This window comes from Nansenia antarctica, assembly GCF_963989245.1.
Source record: "Nansenia antarctica genome assembly, chromosome: 5".
NCBI lineage: Eukaryota > Metazoa > Chordata > Actinopteri > Argentiniformes > Microstomatidae > Nansenia > Nansenia antarctica.
This window is the reverse complement of record NC_137690.1, coordinates 50,996,138-51,014,509: the sequence shown is the minus strand read 5'-3', so window position 1 is coordinate 51,014,509 and position 18,372 is coordinate 50,996,138. Positions and strand designations below refer to the sequence as shown.

The window sequence follows — 18,372 nt, the reverse complement described above, 5'->3', positions numbered from 1 at the left end:
CCCTCTCTCTCTCTCTCAATAGACACGCCCACTCTCTCTCAATACAGACACGCCCACTCTCTCAATACAGACACGCCCACTCTCTCGCAATACAGACACACCCACTTTCTCTCAATACAGACACGCCCTCTCTCTCTCAATACAGACACGCCCACTCTCTCAATACAGACACGCCCACTCTCTCAATACAGACACGCCCACTCTCAATACAGACACGCCCACTCTCTCAATACAGACACGCCCACTCTCTCAATACAGACACGCCCACTCTCTCAATACAGACATACCCACTTTCTCAAAACAGACACGCCCACTCTCTCAATACAGACACGCCCACTCGCTCAATACAGACACGCCCACTTTGACACACCCACCCTCACAGACACACCCACTCTCACAGACACACCCACTCTCAGTGCCGACACACCCATTCTCTCAATACAGACACACCCACTCTCACAGACACACCCACTCTCATAGTGCAGACACACCCACTCTCTCAGTGCAGACACGGCCACTCTCTCAGTGCAGACACACCCACTCTCTCCGTGCAGACACACCCACTCTCACAGTGCAGACACACCCACTCTCACCGTGCAGACACACCCACTCTCAGTGCAGACACGCCCACTCTCAGTGCAGACACGCCCACTCTCTCAGTGCAGACACGCCCACTCTCTCAGTGCAGACACGCCCACTCTCTCAGTGCAGACACGCCCACTCTCTCCGTGCAGACACACCCACTCTCACAATGCAGACACACCCACTCTCTCCGTGCAGACACGCCCACTCTCAGTGCAGACACGCCCACTCTCAGTGCAGACACGCCCACTCTCTCAGTGCAGACACACCCACTCTCTCCGTGCAGACACACCCACCTCTGGCAGGCCGTGCATCCTCCTCTGCCGTCTGTCCTCCATGAAGTTGGTCAGCCACTCCTTCCTGTCATCAGTCTTCTTCTTGCTGAAAGCCTACAGACCACAACAGGAAACAGGACAGCCTGATCAGCCAAGGACGTCACAGGTAGCACACGGAAGAGTAGCTCAAACACTCTGGTGTGTGTGTGCTGCAGTGGAGACTGGATGAGGTATAAACCGGAGGACGGGCTCTTCGTAATGCATGGAACGGAGGAATGAGGAATGGTATCAACGTCTGACACCATGTATTTGACACCATTCCTCATTCTATTCCATGGATTACCATGAGCCCGTCCTCCGGTTTCTACCTCATCCAGCCTCCCCTGGTGTGCTGATGTGAAAGGATGAGGGAAGTTATTCTATATTATTAAGTAAGTGAAACAGCAAATCTTGCTTGATGAATCGATTATCTAACTGCAGGTATTTTCTGCTTATTTTCTGCTTATACAAGACGAGCTAGTCTTGATGGAGACGCAGAGTGGTTTGGTAAACACACCAGGGTGATGGCAGCATCGTCCTCCGTGCCGCCGTATCTGAAGGTAATCCGATGTTTCTCCATGTCAGCGAAGTACTCCTTCGCCTCTTTGCTCGTACTTGTTCCCAATCCTGGAATCCAGAAAGTTAGACATTCAGGTCAGACGTACACATCGAATGAAAACACCAAGGCTTCTGAAAATCGGTTCTTTTGAGAGGGGTAAATTTCGAGATCATACAGAAAACAAACCTTTGTAGTACTTTATATGCCAGCTTTTAAAGTTATCCGTTTGTTTCTTCCATTCGTCAAACTCTGGAATGCTGTAGAAGGAATACTCCTGCTTACTTTTGCTCACCTGTAGAAAAAGAGAGAATTAATAACTTAATATAACTCATATATTGTTTTTGAATACATGCAGTAACATATAACATACAATAAACATTACACACAATGGGCCGTTTTCACAGACAAGACCTAAGATTAATCCTAGACTAAAAAGCATCTCCAATGGAGATTTTGCATGGCGAGTGTGAGTTAGTCCAGGACTAGGCTTAAACCGTGTCTGTGAAACCGGCCCATAGTGTATCTAATAACAATGGATAATCAATAAACCCTTTTGTAGGGTTTGTTCAGAACAAGCATTATGATGGCCGAAAGGCGTTCGAAGCTGTGCTTAATTCTAGGGTTGGGTATCGTTTGGGTTTTATCCGGTACCGGTACCTAACCGATACTTTAAAAACGGTACCGGTACCGAAACGGTACTTAATTCGGTACTTAACTCGGTACCAGTAATATCCCTGCACTAACACTCAAACAAACAAGGCAGGAAAGGCCGAACTTTATCGTGAATCAAGTCACAGCTGATGGATGTCCCTCAACTGTGGCTGTATTCATGATTCCGTACGGTCTCTCCTGCCCTTATGGCTTAAATAAAAGCCTTACTTTGACGATGGGCGTGATGAACTCCTCCAGGAAGGTGTGTTTCAGGAGTGAAGGCCAGTTGTGGTGGAAGAAGTTGATCAACAGACCTTTGATATGAGAGCCATCTTGATCCTGTCAGCAGACAATGAGCACATTGTATTAATCACCTTGGATTAGAAAGACCACGAGAATGTACAACTGTCAGAAAACACTGGTAAAGTGGAACGTCACTGGAGACAAACAAACGTTCGGTGCTGCAAAACTGACTTGAGACATGGATCAGATAGATTAAGTGTCAGACCTGATCAGTCATGATCATGATCTTGCCGTAGCGTAGCGATCGCAGCGACTCTGTGTCATCGTAGCTCTTCTTGTACTGAAGGCCCATGATTTTGATGACGCTGTTGATTTCAGCATTCTCCATAATCTGTTGGAAAGAGAAAAAAATCAAATCATGTTTATTGGTCGACACAGTGGTTTATCATAGTGGCAAAACGTCAATACTCAGGGCAGAGTATTTCAAAACCTTTAATCTGGATCAGAACTAATATGCCATTTTAGCTGACGCTCTTATCTAAAGCAACTTACATTGCAGTGAGTGTATAAAATGTTCAGTGTCTATGGTACCAGCGGGAATCTAACCCACAACCTAAGCATTGATAGCTCCAAGCGCTACCAACTGAGCCACAGAGGACCAGAATGACCCAGATTCTTTTTTGCTATCCAGGATCAGACCGAGCCAGGTTTACCCCTATGCTTCTCAAAATCAGCTAGACAAATCTGAGACCTCTGGATCGCGAAAAAAAAAGAATACGGATCATTCTGGTCTAGATTAAATGTTTTGAAATACTGGCCCCAGGACACTTTAATGGAGGTGATGTATCACAGTTGCACTTTGCCAGGGTAAACTAATTTCACACCTGACACTCACCTGCTTGTGTGTGGCCTCTCGTACGTTCAGGATCTTCCCTCTCAGCGGAAAGACTCCGTAGCGATCTCGTCCGATAATGCCCAGGCCGGAGACCGCCAGGGACTTGGCTGAGTCTCCCTCCGTGAGGATGAGAGTGCATTCTGAGGAGTGTTTTCCACCTGGATCGCAAACAAAGATAAGACATTTCAACGTAAGATAAGCAGGAGACCGGAGCGCTTCTTCAATGGAACAGAACATTAAAAAGTAGGTTAGACGGTGCTCTCCTGATGAAGGCTAAGCGGCGGAAATATGCAAGTGTGCCAGGATTTCAATACTCATTTGTGGACGTGCCAATTTAAAGTGGCCAACATTTCAATGTGTTGGAGTGATCTTGTTGTTTACTGTTCTCAGACTGGGATTTCTCCACAGTGTGCCAGTATGTCAGGGACTGTGTGCGTAGAGAAACCACACGCACTTCCAAATCAACATATAACAGGGGACATTTTGATGCATCCATTTATCCACAATAAATATATTATGATCATATATTTATACATCGGAGTGCTGTCCATTATTAATTCTCAATACATTTTCCGTTTTGATTCAGCACCCACCATTATTTCGTATGAAACCTATTTCTTGTGTATCAATTATTTACACTCTGAGAGAAAGAGGAGTGCTGTGCAAATGTCCTGTTGGTAGAAGACACTGCAGCTAAAACACGGCTTCACAGCCAAGCCCGTAGACGAGGCTGAATGAATAGCTCATTCACTTACCGGCGTCGTTGGCATCGTCCAGCTTCGGGATGCCTTTGATCTTGCTGTGCTTCACAGAGGAGCACTTTTTGTTCAGCTGAGTCTGTGCCTTGAACTTGACCCAGTTGAGTATACTTTCCACGATTCCGCAATTGGTCGCCTGCGGATGAAATTAAAACACCAAAATCTGTTTTATAATCATTTCCATTGTTCAATTGTTCTTTGATCTAGCCTCTCTTATACATCTGTACATTACATACTGTACATAAGCTACCTTAACTAGCTCATAACTGTATATACTTCTAAACTACCGTACATGCCATACTGTACCTATCACTATCATTGTCATGTTTTTATATCATGTTTTTTTTTATATCATGTTCTTATATCACTATTTGCACTACTGGTTAGATGCTGAACTGCTTTTTGTTGTCTGGTACTCTGCAATGACAATAAAGTTGAATCTAATATAATCTAGTGAACAAGATTCCCCGAGAGGACTCTACAGGAGCAAGCTTTTGAGTTGACGTGATGTGTCCCTTTGGGGAAGGAAATAGTTGCGTGATAGAGAACATCTGTACCGCTCTGATGAACTTCTCAGACATGAGACATTTGGAGCCGAAGCTTTTGATCTGGAGCGTCATGTTCTCCTTGGTCTGGGAGTCAAAAGACGGGTTCTCGATCAACGCATTCACAAACACCCAGATGTGGTTCTTCACCTGAAACAGAGAGGAAGTGATTAGTATTGAGACTATCTATCTTCCGCCATACATTGAAGACCATCTCTTCAAGCTACATCTTAACTGTCCCTCCCAAAGACCTCTTCATCCCCTCTACCCCCCTATACAGCTTATCTACATACAGTAAATAAATAACATATTATTATGAAATATAAAATAAAAAGTAATTCTTCCTTCTTCTAGCATTATCTTGCCTGCCTTCAATGTGAAACTTGATCTGTCTTTTCTTTTTTAATCTTTAATTGTAATGTATTATGTTGTCATATGTCATAAGAGATTTCTAATCTCAATGAGACTTAACTTCACTAAATAAGGGTTAAATAAAATAAACAAATAAAATGATTTATTTTTCTTCTTCTTTCTCCATGATGACTGATGGATAGATGATTCAGTTACTTGTTAAACACGAAAAATGTGGGGCGCTTAGGTGGCTTAGCGGGTTAAGCGTCGACCATGAAACCGCAGGGTCCCCGGTTCGATTCCGGCCGGGGACATATCCTACATGTCATCCCTCCTCTCTCTCTCACCCATCCTTCCTGTCATAATCTATACTGTACTGTCAATAAAAAATGAAGAATATGAGTGGGACTGCCCCACTAAAAAAAATAAAAAATAAAAAATGTAACTCCTGGGCCACACTGGATACCTCTACCTCAGCAGCGCGTGTTCGTCATTTAGGCACCCATGTTAACAGGTTAGAGCAGCCACAGAGCGTGCGACACGCGGCCCAAGCGGGCAGTATGGCTGCTCTAACCTGTTGACATGGGCGCCTGAAATTAAAAGCACACGCGCTGCTGAGGTAGAGGTCGGCGGTGTGTTGGAGCCGTTAGTCTCACCTGGAAGGGTTTGACTGAAACACCGGCTTTGTTCTTTTTCTTCACCACTTCGATCAGCTTGGACACGATCTGGTCCACAACATAGTCAATGTGTCTGCCTCCCTGAGAACACCAAAACATAGTCACCACATAGTCAATGTGTCTGCCTCCCTGAGAACATCACAACATACAGCGTTAAACATAACATTAAAAAAAAGAAAAAAGAGAAAAAAGGTCTGACAAAATAACCCATATAAGAAATGGGATTTTGTGAGTAATGCAATTTATAATTTTTGGACAGCAATAACAACTTTGTTTAATGGCCTAAACAAACATGTTCTTCTTCATTAGTGTTTAATGGCGGTAATAATAAAAAAAAAACCTATCTGGTGTGTTCTTCTTCATTAGTGTTTAACGGCGGCAAGTAAACAGACCTTGGTGGTGGCGATGCTGTTGACGAAGCTGATCTGCTGGAAGCCCTTCTCACTCATGGCGAGGCAGACCTCCCACCGGTCGTTAACCGACTCGTTCACCACTTTCAGCGCCACGCCGGTCTCATCCAGCTTGTCCTTGACGTACAGTTCCACGTAGCTGCGGAACCCGGTCAACTGAGAGGAGGGACAGAGACAGGTGTGGTTTTTATTTCTATTTTATAACAGGATACTTTGGGGCGCTTGGTCAACCTATCCTGCATGTCACCCCTCCTCTCTCACCCATCCTTCCTGTCAATCTCTACTGTCTGTATCCCAATAATAAAGCAGAAATGCCCTAAAAAACGTTTTACAGGATACTTCATTTAACAAGTATTGTTTAAAGGTCCCCTATGATGGCCTTTCCACAGCACCAGAGTTCTCCCCAAAGAAACCTGCTCCACTTGGCTCCAACACTATGCAAACATTTCGGAGCAAATCAAACAGATATTTAGAAATGAGTAACTATCTGATCGCCAATAACATTGTTGTGAAAAGCAAAAGAGTTACGTTCCACCGTTAAATCAGCCTTTTAGCTGCATTTTTAGCACTTTCTGACATGCACACACGGTTTTGATAATGCGCCACCTTGTTAAAATATTCTGGGGAGAGCCCTGAGTATGCATTATGGGAGAACTGGCCTCACTAATCACTACTATACGAGAGATTTTTAAGATTCAACTTTATCGTCACTGAACAGAGCAAAGTACTGAGAAAACTAAATATAGTTTGTGCACATAACAACCCCCCCCCCCCCCCCCCCCTGGGAGAACAGAGCTCTGGGCTCTGGGCACAGGGTCAGCCAACTTCGGCGCACCTGGGGCAGTTAGGAGTTAAGCGCCATAGTAAGTGGGAGGGAGACTTACAGGCAGTTTCTTCCCGTTGAAAAGCACTTTGACCCCCCTGCAGCAGCCGGCGATGTCATAGGCTCTCCTGGTGAGCAATGCCACGATGTCTTTGTCCAGCTTCTCCATGTTGAATTTGGACAGGTCGGGCTGGAAGGTGACACAGGTGAAGTCCTCTCCGTCGAAGAACTTGATCTTGGGATCGCTTGTCTTGGTCATGTTGTTCTGCCAGGTCTAGGGGAAGAGAGAGTGGGTATTTAATGATGGCTGACCATGAAAACACTATACTTTTTTATGTTGAAAAAAAACTACTTTAAAATCAGTCCTGACATCGCAAGGTGAAATTCCTGGAACATTAATTCCGGTAAAAGGGTAAAAGGCTTCGTAGAGCTGATTTAATTGAATGGTTATCACCGTAATGTAGAAACTTTACATACTTTTGTTATGGATGATGGCAATCGTAGGACAAACCACACGGACTGAAAACCATAATGTAGTATACAGACATAACAAACATCCCAATACCTGCAATATAAACATCCTGTGAGTGATGAAAGAGTTAACAACCACAGCTGAACACCTGAGTGCTACCCTGGTCAGGACCACACCGTGACCACAACCTGTGAAGAGTGCTACCCTGGTCGGGACCACACCGTGACCACAACCTGTGAAGAGTGCTACCCTGGTCGGGACCACACCGTGACCACAACCTGTGAAGAGTGCTACCCTGGTCAGGACCACACCGTGACCACAACCTGTGAAGAGTGCTACCCTGGTCGGGACCACACCGTGACCACAACCTGTGAAGAGTGCTACCCTGGTCGGGACCATACCGTGACCACAACCTGTGAAGAGTGCTACCCTGGTCAGGACCACATCGTGACCACAACCTGTGAAGAGTGCTACCCTGGTCGGGACCACACCGTGACCACAACCTGTGAAGAGTGCTACCCTGGTCAGGACCACACCGTGACCACAACCTGTGGTGAGGATCAACTTGTACGTACCTCATATGTTTACAGTGTCACAAACACCCTAAAGATTTTAAAAAGCAACTGTTTTTATACATTTTAAAAAGCAACAGTTTTTTGCTTTTTTTGGCCTGTTTGATAACGATTCATAAACTATCAATGTCACTTCAAAGAACAAATGTAAATCAGATTGAAATCAGTTTCTGTACCTGTTTGAAGCTGTGTTTGTACTCTTTGCAAGCAGTTTCCACAGTGAATTTAGTGCTGAAGATGTTGCAGAGTTTAGCACCATACCCATTCCTCCCACCTAAGAGCAAAACAGTTTAGATTTAGTTACACTTGAACAGCAATAAACAGTCATTTATCCATTCAACTGTCCTGTTACTAACTAGTTACACACTAGAAAAAAATGGTTATGATCAACAAATCTGAATTAATAGACTGGTTAAAGGGGAGGTTTACTCTAAATACATTTTCATGTGAATTTCTGTCTAGAACTATCAGATAGTTCTTGTTCTCTTACCGCGATAAAACACGTCAGACGATACTTTTTGCCCTCTGACCCTGCTCTGCCAGTGATTTGTTCAACAGAAGGGTGTGGGAGGAAGAGGGGAATCTTGGGAGTAGTGTTGAACGGAACACCGGCGGCAACGGTATATCACGGTACCAAAGCCCTGTGATACTCATGTTACCAGTGTTATGGGACACCGTATTACCGTTTCATACGGTACTACTTGTTAATTGTAGCGCTAGCCTTCCACGTATGGGACTAGAGTGTGAATGTGGCGCTGAAAGCAGTGCCTGTCAGTTGAAAGGCAGAAATCAGGGCTGTGCTGCAGACAGGAGCAGCTGCTGCTTCGTAATGAAATGCAGGCTAGCATGAGACATGTGATACAATTTGGTCTAGGTGTGTGTGTGTGTGTGTGTGTGTGTGTGTGTGTGTGTGTGTGTGTGTGTGCGCTTGTGTGTCAGGTAAATATTGTAATAAGCCCTCTGATTTGTGTTAATTTAGAGGACAGTCCATCTTCCATGTACAGCATCTTGGAACTGTTGCATGACACTACTTGGTGTGGTGACACTCGGCCTGGAATCGTATTGTGGGTAAAATCTTATTGTATGGTATCGTGATAACACTACTTTGAGTACGAATTGACTCAAATGGGCAATTTGAAACATCAGGATTGATTAGGGCATTCAAAGAGAGACATTTTGACTCAGACATCTCCTTAAAACCATTTTTTTTTCTGTGAATGTGTCTATTAACTAATGGAAACAACAAATACACTGGGTCAGTTATCAGAATGCTATCAAGGCAAATGCTGATGCTCCAGATGCTCTTTCACATCTTTATTTCCTGACCTGTGACCTTCTTCTCATCGTCGTCGTAGTTACTGGAGGTGAGGAGGTGGCCGAAGATGAGAGCAGGGACGTACATCTTCTCATCCTTGTGTTCCACCACGGGGATTCCCTTCCCGTTGTTCCAGATGGTGATGATGTTGGACTCGCTGGAGAGGAGAGGAGTAAAATGAAAGGAAAAGTGAATAACAATTATACAACGGGTCGATGCACGCATGCAAAAAAACAAACAAACATGCAATTGTAGTTGGCTGAGAGGCGTTCAAAGCCGTGATTTAATAACGATAATGTCATGGTTAAATAAGCAGCTATGATATTCCTACACTGCAGTAGATGTGTAGTTGTTGCAGCAGAGTTGTGTATCCGGTTTCCTTGACAAAGTTTGTAGTTTTGGGAACTAGGCTATATTTCTCACCGCAGGGCAGAAACCACCACAATCCATCACAAAATCGATACTTTAAGCATTGTTTTCTTGTCACAATTTCCGGGTTTGTGGCGCTGTGCGTGGTGCCTAACAACACCACCCGTGACAATATAAATGATAACTCTCCCCCTCCGGAGCATCACTGCTTCATTAACACCTCAGATCTTCATTAGACTACCATAGCCAAGCTAATTACCATCCTTCTACCGTTTCATATTGATAATTTTGCCATTTGCCATATTGAGTGCAATAGCCTTTAGTGCCAGCCCACTTGCAATCTCCGACATTCAAACATCCAACATAGTTATACATTCCAAGGACACCGAAGCATTTCAAATGAATTTCAGGCGACGATTAGAAGAAGAAAAAAAAAAACACTGACGCAAAACAGCTTCATGAGTCGACCTGCAGATGAGGTCAGCGGTGGATGTGGATGTCCATAAAACCCTGTTAACTGCTGTTAACTGCAGCCCTTGAGAACGGCAGCAGGCCGGGATGATGTCACGTACCAGGCCCTCTCTGAAGGACATGGTGATGTTTCAGCGGAGGGCTTGTGGGTGCAGCCGTCGTAGGTGAACCGCATGTAAAATGAGCTTCCTCCCTTGCTCCCTGCCTGCCTGCATTCCAGCAGAGCCTGCTCATTAAGATGCTCCCAGATCCATCAGCTCTCGATGGCCCCCTCTCTCTCTCTCCCTCTCCCTCCCTCTCTCCTCTGCCAGCTGCCTCCCTCCTCCTCTAAATGCCCCTCATATTCTCCCTGAACCCGCCATGCACCTCTGCTTCTCAGCGCCAGTAAACCAACACAGCACAGATTGCCGATAGCGGACGGCAAACTACTCATCTCGCCCACGGCGGTCGGTCTCTGCTCTGCTTATCTCCATGGGTTGTAAAACGGGTTGTTCTTGCCCAATAAAAAGACGGCATGTTGTCATTCAACAAGCTTCCTAAATGATCAGTAGCCTACTTGTGTTTACTTAAAATTCTCATACCGCATTAAGAGAAAAAAAAAGACTGGCAAGACTTTCTGCACTCCGACCCTGCTCTGCCAGTGACTCCCAGAGAGCAGGACGTGCTAGCTCCTGCGCTTGTTCAACAGAAGAGTGTGGGAGGGAAAGGGGAATCTTGGGGGTAGTGTTGCACGGAACAGCGGCGCCAACGGTACATCACGGTACCAAAGCCCTGTGATACTCATGTTACTAGTGTTATGGGTCACAGTATTACCGTTTCATATGGCACTGTATTTATAAAGCGCTTTTCCGGGGCTCAAAGACGCTGACAATATGGGAAAAACAGAAAACACAGAAACAACAAGCAACAGATAACATGAGCACATAGAACACAGAGTTAACGAACAGGCAAAGGGAACAATTAACACAGCAATGTCCAGGGGGGGTGGCAGGGTTAGGGGTAGGGAAGGTTGTATGCATGGGAGAACAGGTAGGTTTTGAGGTGGGATTTAAAAGTGGAGAGTGATGGTGAGTCTCTGAGTTGTTGAGGGAGAGAATTCCAGAGGCTGGGTGCAGCTCGTGAAAGCACAGTCTCTGAAGCCTTTGAGTTTCAAGGGTGGGACAGTGAGGGGAACAGTGGATGAGGATCGGAGGGTACGGGTAGGGCGATGGGGGAGAAGGAGGTCAGTCAGGTAAGGGGGGACCAGGCTATGGGGGGCCTTGTATGTGAGGAGGAGTACTTTGAATTTGATACGTTAACTGTAGTCTTCCTGAATAATCAGGCTACTTGGTTCGCGGAACAATTCAAATGCAGGCCTACGGTTCTCTAAGACCTTTTCAAAGTGAATTTGTTGACATGGAAGATAATTCCAGTATCTGTGCCCATTCAGGAGGGATGCATGCCTGCAGAGGCCATGTAACAAAGGACATACCATGTCTAGGGCTGGGACGACGCGTCGACATAATCGACTACGTCGACTTGCGTAATGTGCGTCGCAAATAAACAACATGGCTGCGACCAGTTACGAGCGACGTGTCATTGATTTTCAACAACGCTTAACTCGCGCTTTTATTTTGAAGACGCGAAAACGAAACCGGAAGTCTATAATATCAGAATGTGCCTCTTGTTGTCTTTCAGAGTCAGAGAACAGATACCAAACTGCCGGCATGTTTGCTGTAATTATATTACTTGGCAGTAGGCAGTCATCACTCAATGCTCGTCTCATTTACAGAACAGCATGGTTTGCTTGCACTGTTTGATCGCGTCATCAAAAATTAACGTCTCACATTGGCGAACATTCACACGGAACACGGAATGGCCGAACTCCGACTGTGCTGTAAAGTGGGTGGAGTGGAGTATGGACTCCGCACATGCGATAGTATGTATACTAGTATACTAGTAGTATAATCATGCGAGCTTTTATCGACAGGAGATCTCCGACACAGTCGTACATCAATGGCGCGGTTAAGGCTTATCCCTCTGAACCTGGCCGATCATTCGGTGCATCCCTACTCTCAAGTATTGTGATTTTCTGTCGTTTTTCTTTTCCCTGTCAGTGTCCCTGTTAGACATGCCATCATTATGAACAGCTAAGATACTGTAACTTGTTGACCTCCTAACTGTCTCTCGCGACGCGCCCGCCCCACACTTTGAGAAATACTGACCTATAATAATAATAATAACCAGGAGGCAGGCGGGGGGAGAGAGAGGAGCGTGGGAGGGGGAGAGCAGAGAGAGGGGGAGAATGTTATGAATGTGAGAACTTTTATATTTTATAATATTATATTTTATGTTGGACTGTAAGAAAGAGAGGATATTTTTTGTTGTGGAATATTGCCCTGCAGTGCAGAAGGCTAATTTATACATTTGTACAAGAATAATTGAATAAAATACTGAAATGTTAATAAGAGAAGTTTTTGACATTTATTTGGGGAAAATCAAGTGATACATTAACCGAACAGTAAAAAAATAATTAGGGATGTCCCGATCCCACTTTTTCACTACCGATACCGATACCGATACCTGGGCTTCGGGTATCGGCGATACCGATACCGATCCGATATTTGTATACATTTTTTGACCCCTGAATTTTTTTTATTTTTATTTTTATTTTATTTTTCCTAACACCAGGGGAGCCACCCCTCCTAAATTTCGTTGTTTGGTACCTGTACTGTAGCAATGACAATAAAGACCATTCATTCATTCATTCAAATACCTCCCCAGTATATAGTCCACACCAACAACAGTTAAATTAAAGACTGCCAGCCTTTATTAAAGCAACAAAAATAGTACTCTGCAGTACTCAGTGACCACCTCTCTTAAAACGACATGGACTTTGCTTTTGTTAATTTTCCATTCGAGCAGCATCTCCTCCATGGCTGCCTTAATGGAATCCCCAGTGTGTGAGCCACGGAACTCACGGGCATGCAGCACCGCTTTCTTGAAAGTAAAATCAGAGTCTATCCAGTGTGCTGTGAGACTCAACAACGACATTGGACACACGTCTGAGCTCCAAATGTCCGTTGTGAAGCTAATAGCATCGACATTCTCCAATAGTTTGGCGAGGAACTCACACACTTCATTGTGCATTTTCGGGATGGCATTTTCGGTTATATAATGCCGACTGGGCAAAGTATAACGCGGCTCTAGGTGTTCAATTAAACTCCGAAACCCCACATTCTCTACCACCGAAAGTGGTTGGTCGTCGAGCACAATAAACCGAACCAATTTCTCCGTTATTGCTTTTGCAATTTTGCTGTCTGGGGGGAGTTTCTCTCGCATCTCGCCAATGTTATGTTCAATAACGGAGTCGAACTCAGAGCTTGTAGTCGGAGCTGGCAACTCCATTTAATCAAACACGAGTGTAACACAAAACGTAATACGGCACATGTCGTAAAGCCCAAACTGTCGTAAACACAGACGTAACACAGACGCGGATCGGGCACGCGGATCGGAGCCTTTTTTTTTTCTGGTCCGATCTCCGATCCAGCATTCAGGACCAATATCGGGTCGATATCCGATCTCAGTATCGGATCGGGACATCCCTAAAAATAATCGTTAGACTAATCGTTAAATTAGTCGTTAGAGTAATCGACTAACCGAAAAAATTATCGCTAGATTAATCGTTAGAAAAATAGTCGTTAGGGACAGCCCTAACCATGTCACACACTAATACGCCATTTAGCTGATGCTTTTATCCAAAGCGGCTTACATTGCAGTGAGTGCGTAGATTTTTCAGTATTCCCAGCGGGAATCAAACCCATAACCTAAGCGTTGTTAGCGCCATGCTCTACCAACTGAGCCACAGAGGATCAATATGAAATATGAAACATCAAATGTACAATATATGAAATATATGATCAAACATACACACCAATATATTTATCTATCAATATCATTTCCAGGGTAACACTGTATAGGTTGTCATCAAGATTTGAACAGCTAGAGGGCTTTGAGACAGGTTGGGACGGGACAGAAACCTATGGTAACAATCTTAATGGCATTAAGTGTGAAACCATAGACAGATCTTTCCTTCTTGCCTTGCTTTGATGAAGCCATTACTATTCTGCTTCACGCCTCACAGCACAGTAGGATGGCTGCTGTGGCTCTGGAAGGCGGGGGAGTGATGCTCGTTCAGGAGACGGACAGAAACAATAGAGTATGTCCTGTAGGGGCGTGCCGAGTACTCTGGGGGGATTTTTACAGATGCGATGATCATCCGATCGTTTTAAGATGCTATCCGCAATCGGAGTGTATTCATTTCCAATCTCTAAATATTTACTCCATTGGCCAGATAGCTGTCTGTAACTGATTGGGAGATGTGTGATTTTCCTGCTGCCTTTAACGTATTCTACTCGCACGAGCCATGCATGTGATAACAGGAAGGGAAAAAAACATTGTGAGGAGGAATAGTGACAAGCGCTCACTAATAGGCAAGTGCCTGGCAGACTTGCACAGCCCTGACCGCCAGCTCAATGGCAGCTCAACCACCCGCCTCATCGTTTTAAGCATTTAAGTCACACTCCCGATGACACGCATCAAGTCCTGATTAACGGATACACGTACGGATACGGGTTTAATCGGATCAGTACACCTTACAGTCCTGTCCCATGGTGATGATGATGACTCAGTATGTACCCATGGTGATGATGATGACTCAGTATGTACCCATGGTGGTGGTGATGATTCAGTATGTACCCATGGTGGTGGTGATGATTCAGTATGTACCCATGGTGATGATGATGATTCAGTATGTACCCAAGGTGATGATGATGATTCAGTATGTACCCATGGTGATGATGATGATTCAGTATGTACCCATGGTGGTGGTGATGATTCAGTATGTACCCATGGTGGTGGTGATGATCATTCCTGAGTACTTACGCGTCCAGGGTGATCTTTATGGTGTTCATGTTCTTGTCCCGTTGTTTGTTGTCTGATGCGTTGACTGTGGGGGAGAAAGACACGTCCTAATGAGAGGCAGCTTCCTACCAGGGACCTAACTGCATCAATGCTAATACATCCTAATAGTTTTTGGGGTAAAACCAGGACTTGCTGACACCCTACATCTCTAGGACACAAACGGATACTTGGTGCCAGTGTTTTCGTCAATGATCGGGTCCTGGCTTGGGAGTCGCAGCTGAGAGGGAATTAAGCCCACACTTGAGAACAAATTAACTTGCCTGACCTAAATAGATTCCTCACCACTTCCATTTACACATCTGAGTGGTTTTCTATTCAAACTAGTCTCTGATACAGAGAACATCTTGACAAGTCATAGTCAACGCAGTTCATCACCCTTCACTCTCTGTTCGCATAAACTGTATGACTTCATGGGTTGTAATGTGACACGTTTTGAACGGACTTTTAGCAGATGCCTTTATCCAAAGCGACTTACGACAAATGCATTTGTCTAAATAAGTGAATCATCTCATCAGTCATCATAAGAAAAAGAATATGCTATGCTCAAAAAGTAACCTATGCTATGCTCAAAAAGTAACCAGCTACAATGCTAAAAGAAGGAAGAAGGAGGAGGATGTGCGATTCTGCACTGTGAGTTGGCCTGCTCTGTAATTACATGGATGTGGTATGAATACATGGTCAGTGAGGAATGAGTGTTGTCATTACACCCCAGTACTACTACTAACAAAAGAAATCCCAAACGAACCCAATGTGTGAGACGCGGCAGATCAAATCCCATCAATTTCCTGAGGGGTATCCATACAAAAATAGCCTCACATGTGGTTTCTACAGCCCAACACTAGTCTTGTGCCAGTCTGCAAAAAATCCTAACAGACCAGGGACGGGGGCCGCTCACCCTAACCAGACGCAGAGGCTTCCCATAAAACACTCTCTCAGACAGGACAGCTTATCATTCCATACAGATGACGGAATAGGGAAAGAAAGGCGTCCAACGGAGCACACAAGGACAAGCTGACAGATCGACAATTCATCTCCGAGCCCCTTCAGATAATTCCACTTATCCGCAACGTCAACCAACCGATTATTCCTGTTACTCCACCTGAGGTCACACAGCTAGATAATGGATTTGAGTATTGCTTGTTTATAATGACCATTGGTGTTGTTGACTGTGTGTGTATTATGCAATATAATTATAAAATCAGGATGAATAAACTCACCGAGAATTTCGTCAAAGATTTTGTATAATCCAGGGACGTAGGTGATTTCTCGTAGATTCATTCCCAGATCTTCATCGAAGACCCACATTTGCTGAAGAGACAGATAGATAACACAGACATGGTATTGGGTTACACATCAGTCATCACCTCAGTTTTATGGAATAGATGTACAAAAAGAGCCATTACGCCATTATTTCTTATAACTGTGTGTGTGTGTGTGTTGACCTACCTGAGTGACGGGTTCCACGGATCCGATGTAGGTGTCTGGACGGAGTAGGATGTGCTCTAGCTGGGTCTTCTTCTGGTACACGCGCTCCACCGACATCTTCTTGGAACCCTCCTTCTTGGCTCCGCCCTCCTTCTTGGCTCCGCCCCCCTCGCTCTTGCCACCGTCACCCCTGCCGTTCGCCTCTTCCTTTTTGGCGGCATTGTTCTTTTCAAAGATGGTCTGTTATTAGACACATGTGCACAACTTTGTTAAGAAAACACTAGTTTTCGATAAATGTTTTCGAGCGTTGGCAACTGATTATCAGTTCTACCACCAGGAGAAGGCACCGCCGCCCTTATCTATGGTTTGGTTGGTTGCCTGGATCAAGACCCCCTTTGGTTAAGACAGGGGATTTGATATCTAACTGTTAATAGATAGTTTAATAACGTGGGATTCATTGTGCCAGGAAATATGTAGCTAGTTATTTAATTTGTGGATGTAATTACTTTTTTTTGTCTTTAAAAAAAAAAGAGATCTTAACTACGCTGGGGGTATTATTAAGTATGGCTTGAGTGAATAATCAATGAAGTTATCTCAAACACTACAGTGAATTAATTGTATGCTGTGCCAGCAAATAATAATAACCTATTGTCACCTCTCCCTGGAGGTATCAAGGCAATAGGCCTACTCCACATCAGCTAATTGGCATAATCAGGTCTCAAGAGTTTCCCTACAGTAGGTCGTAGGTCAAAGTGACATGACAGAGCCCAATCAACCCACTACTACTGTGAAGTTACCTTCATAACAGGGAAACGAGATAAATTAAAGTGGCATCTCCTTGGGAGTTTAATTATTGGGTCTTTGAAGGGGTAGCACATGTCATATTTAGGCGGTTTAGAACCATTATTGTTCAGTCCAGTTAGGGGGGGGGGGTGAGGCCTAGCTTGGACAGGCATGGTCCATCCTTGGAGGACATCCATCAGCCTTTCAGACTTCTACTCTGAGGACCAGCGAGGACGCGCTGAATGAAGCCCCCATGACCTCCAGCTCGCTGCTCTGCGTATCGCGGCCAGCTGCTCCATTGTTCGGCGTGGCACCCAAACTGTGCCGGCAGGGAGGCTGCGTCTACGGGATGGCTGCTGCTAACTTATGTCGTTGCAATTAGAAATTAGAAATGACTGTTTAAAAAAATGTATTCCGTTGAGGGGAAAATTAAAGGCTACCGACTAATGATCATTATTCACCAATTGCACAACTCTATACAGAATCGAATAGGTGTGTATATTATATGTCACAACTGATACCAATCAGTTTACGCGTATTTTAACAAAGAACTTTTGGGGAGATGTGTCTCCTTCAGCGTACCTTTCTGCAGAATAATTTCTCTGGATGTTAATTAAATACATGTATCTACATTTTTATTTTATTTTTTTACTGATTAGCACTGCTAGTAGCAGTATTGTCGCCGCGCGATGCAGTCATGAATTAATCCCTCACTTAGTGGCCCATTTCAAGGCGCAGGCTAGTTTGGATTGACTATCAACAAGCAGCAATGGCCATTTTAGTCGGATCGTGACAAACTAATTCATGTAGCGATGTTCCTTCATGCAACCTCACATATAAGGCCAATACTAACTGATAAAAAAAAGAAAACTTGTCCAGTTATGTCACATTGTAACAGAATTGTAACTTACCACCCAAGTCAGACCGCCGCTTCCTGCTGCGCCGTTGGACATCTTTCTTTTGTGTTCCCCTAAATCTTCGTGATGTGCTTAGTGGAAAAAAATACTTCCAGTCCTGCATAAAATAATGTCCATACACTCAGGGGCCGTAACAATTACCTGACCCCATTGAGAAGTGTTTTAAGGTTATATTCTATGTCAGTCCTGTGTACAAGTGTCTTCAAACGACGTCAAAACTGTTCCAGTGCTGAGGGGAGTGTATCGCGGCTATTGTTAAAATCGACAAGCGGTGGCAC

The 18,372-nt window shown here is 44.6% G+C and overlaps 1 protein-coding gene across 1 annotated transcript in view; it reads right to left on the bottom strand.

The window, feature by feature from the left end:
• top2b (DNA topoisomerase II beta) overlaps positions 1 to 18,130 on the bottom strand; it is a gene marked incomplete at its 5' end in the record, with an annotated part of 38,205 nt that extends 20,075 nt beyond the window's left edge. The window contains 17 exons of the mRNA XM_080530773.1: positions 879 to 971; positions 1,414 to 1,523; positions 1,642 to 1,747; positions 2,335 to 2,445; positions 2,615 to 2,740; positions 3,245 to 3,402; positions 4,000 to 4,138; positions 4,560 to 4,697; positions 5,555 to 5,656; positions 5,968 to 6,141; positions 6,870 to 7,082; positions 8,029 to 8,126; positions 9,179 to 9,324; positions 14,931 to 14,994; positions 16,187 to 16,277; positions 16,416 to 16,634; positions 18,089 to 18,130. Of these exons, the coding sequence (XP_080386899.1) occupies positions 879 to 971; positions 1,414 to 1,523; positions 1,642 to 1,747; positions 2,335 to 2,445; positions 2,615 to 2,740; positions 3,245 to 3,402; positions 4,000 to 4,138; positions 4,560 to 4,697; positions 5,555 to 5,656; positions 5,968 to 6,141; positions 6,870 to 7,082; positions 8,029 to 8,126; positions 9,179 to 9,324; positions 14,931 to 14,994; positions 16,187 to 16,277; positions 16,416 to 16,634; positions 18,089 to 18,130 (2,130 nt within the window). The remainder of the gene's footprint in view (positions 1 to 878; positions 972 to 1,413; positions 1,524 to 1,641; positions 1,748 to 2,334; positions 2,446 to 2,614; positions 2,741 to 3,244; positions 3,403 to 3,999; positions 4,139 to 4,559; positions 4,698 to 5,554; positions 5,657 to 5,967; positions 6,142 to 6,869; positions 7,083 to 8,028; positions 8,127 to 9,178; positions 9,325 to 14,930; positions 14,995 to 16,186; positions 16,278 to 16,415; positions 16,635 to 18,088) is intronic.
• Between the last annotated feature and the right edge of the window lie 242 nt (positions 18,131 to 18,372).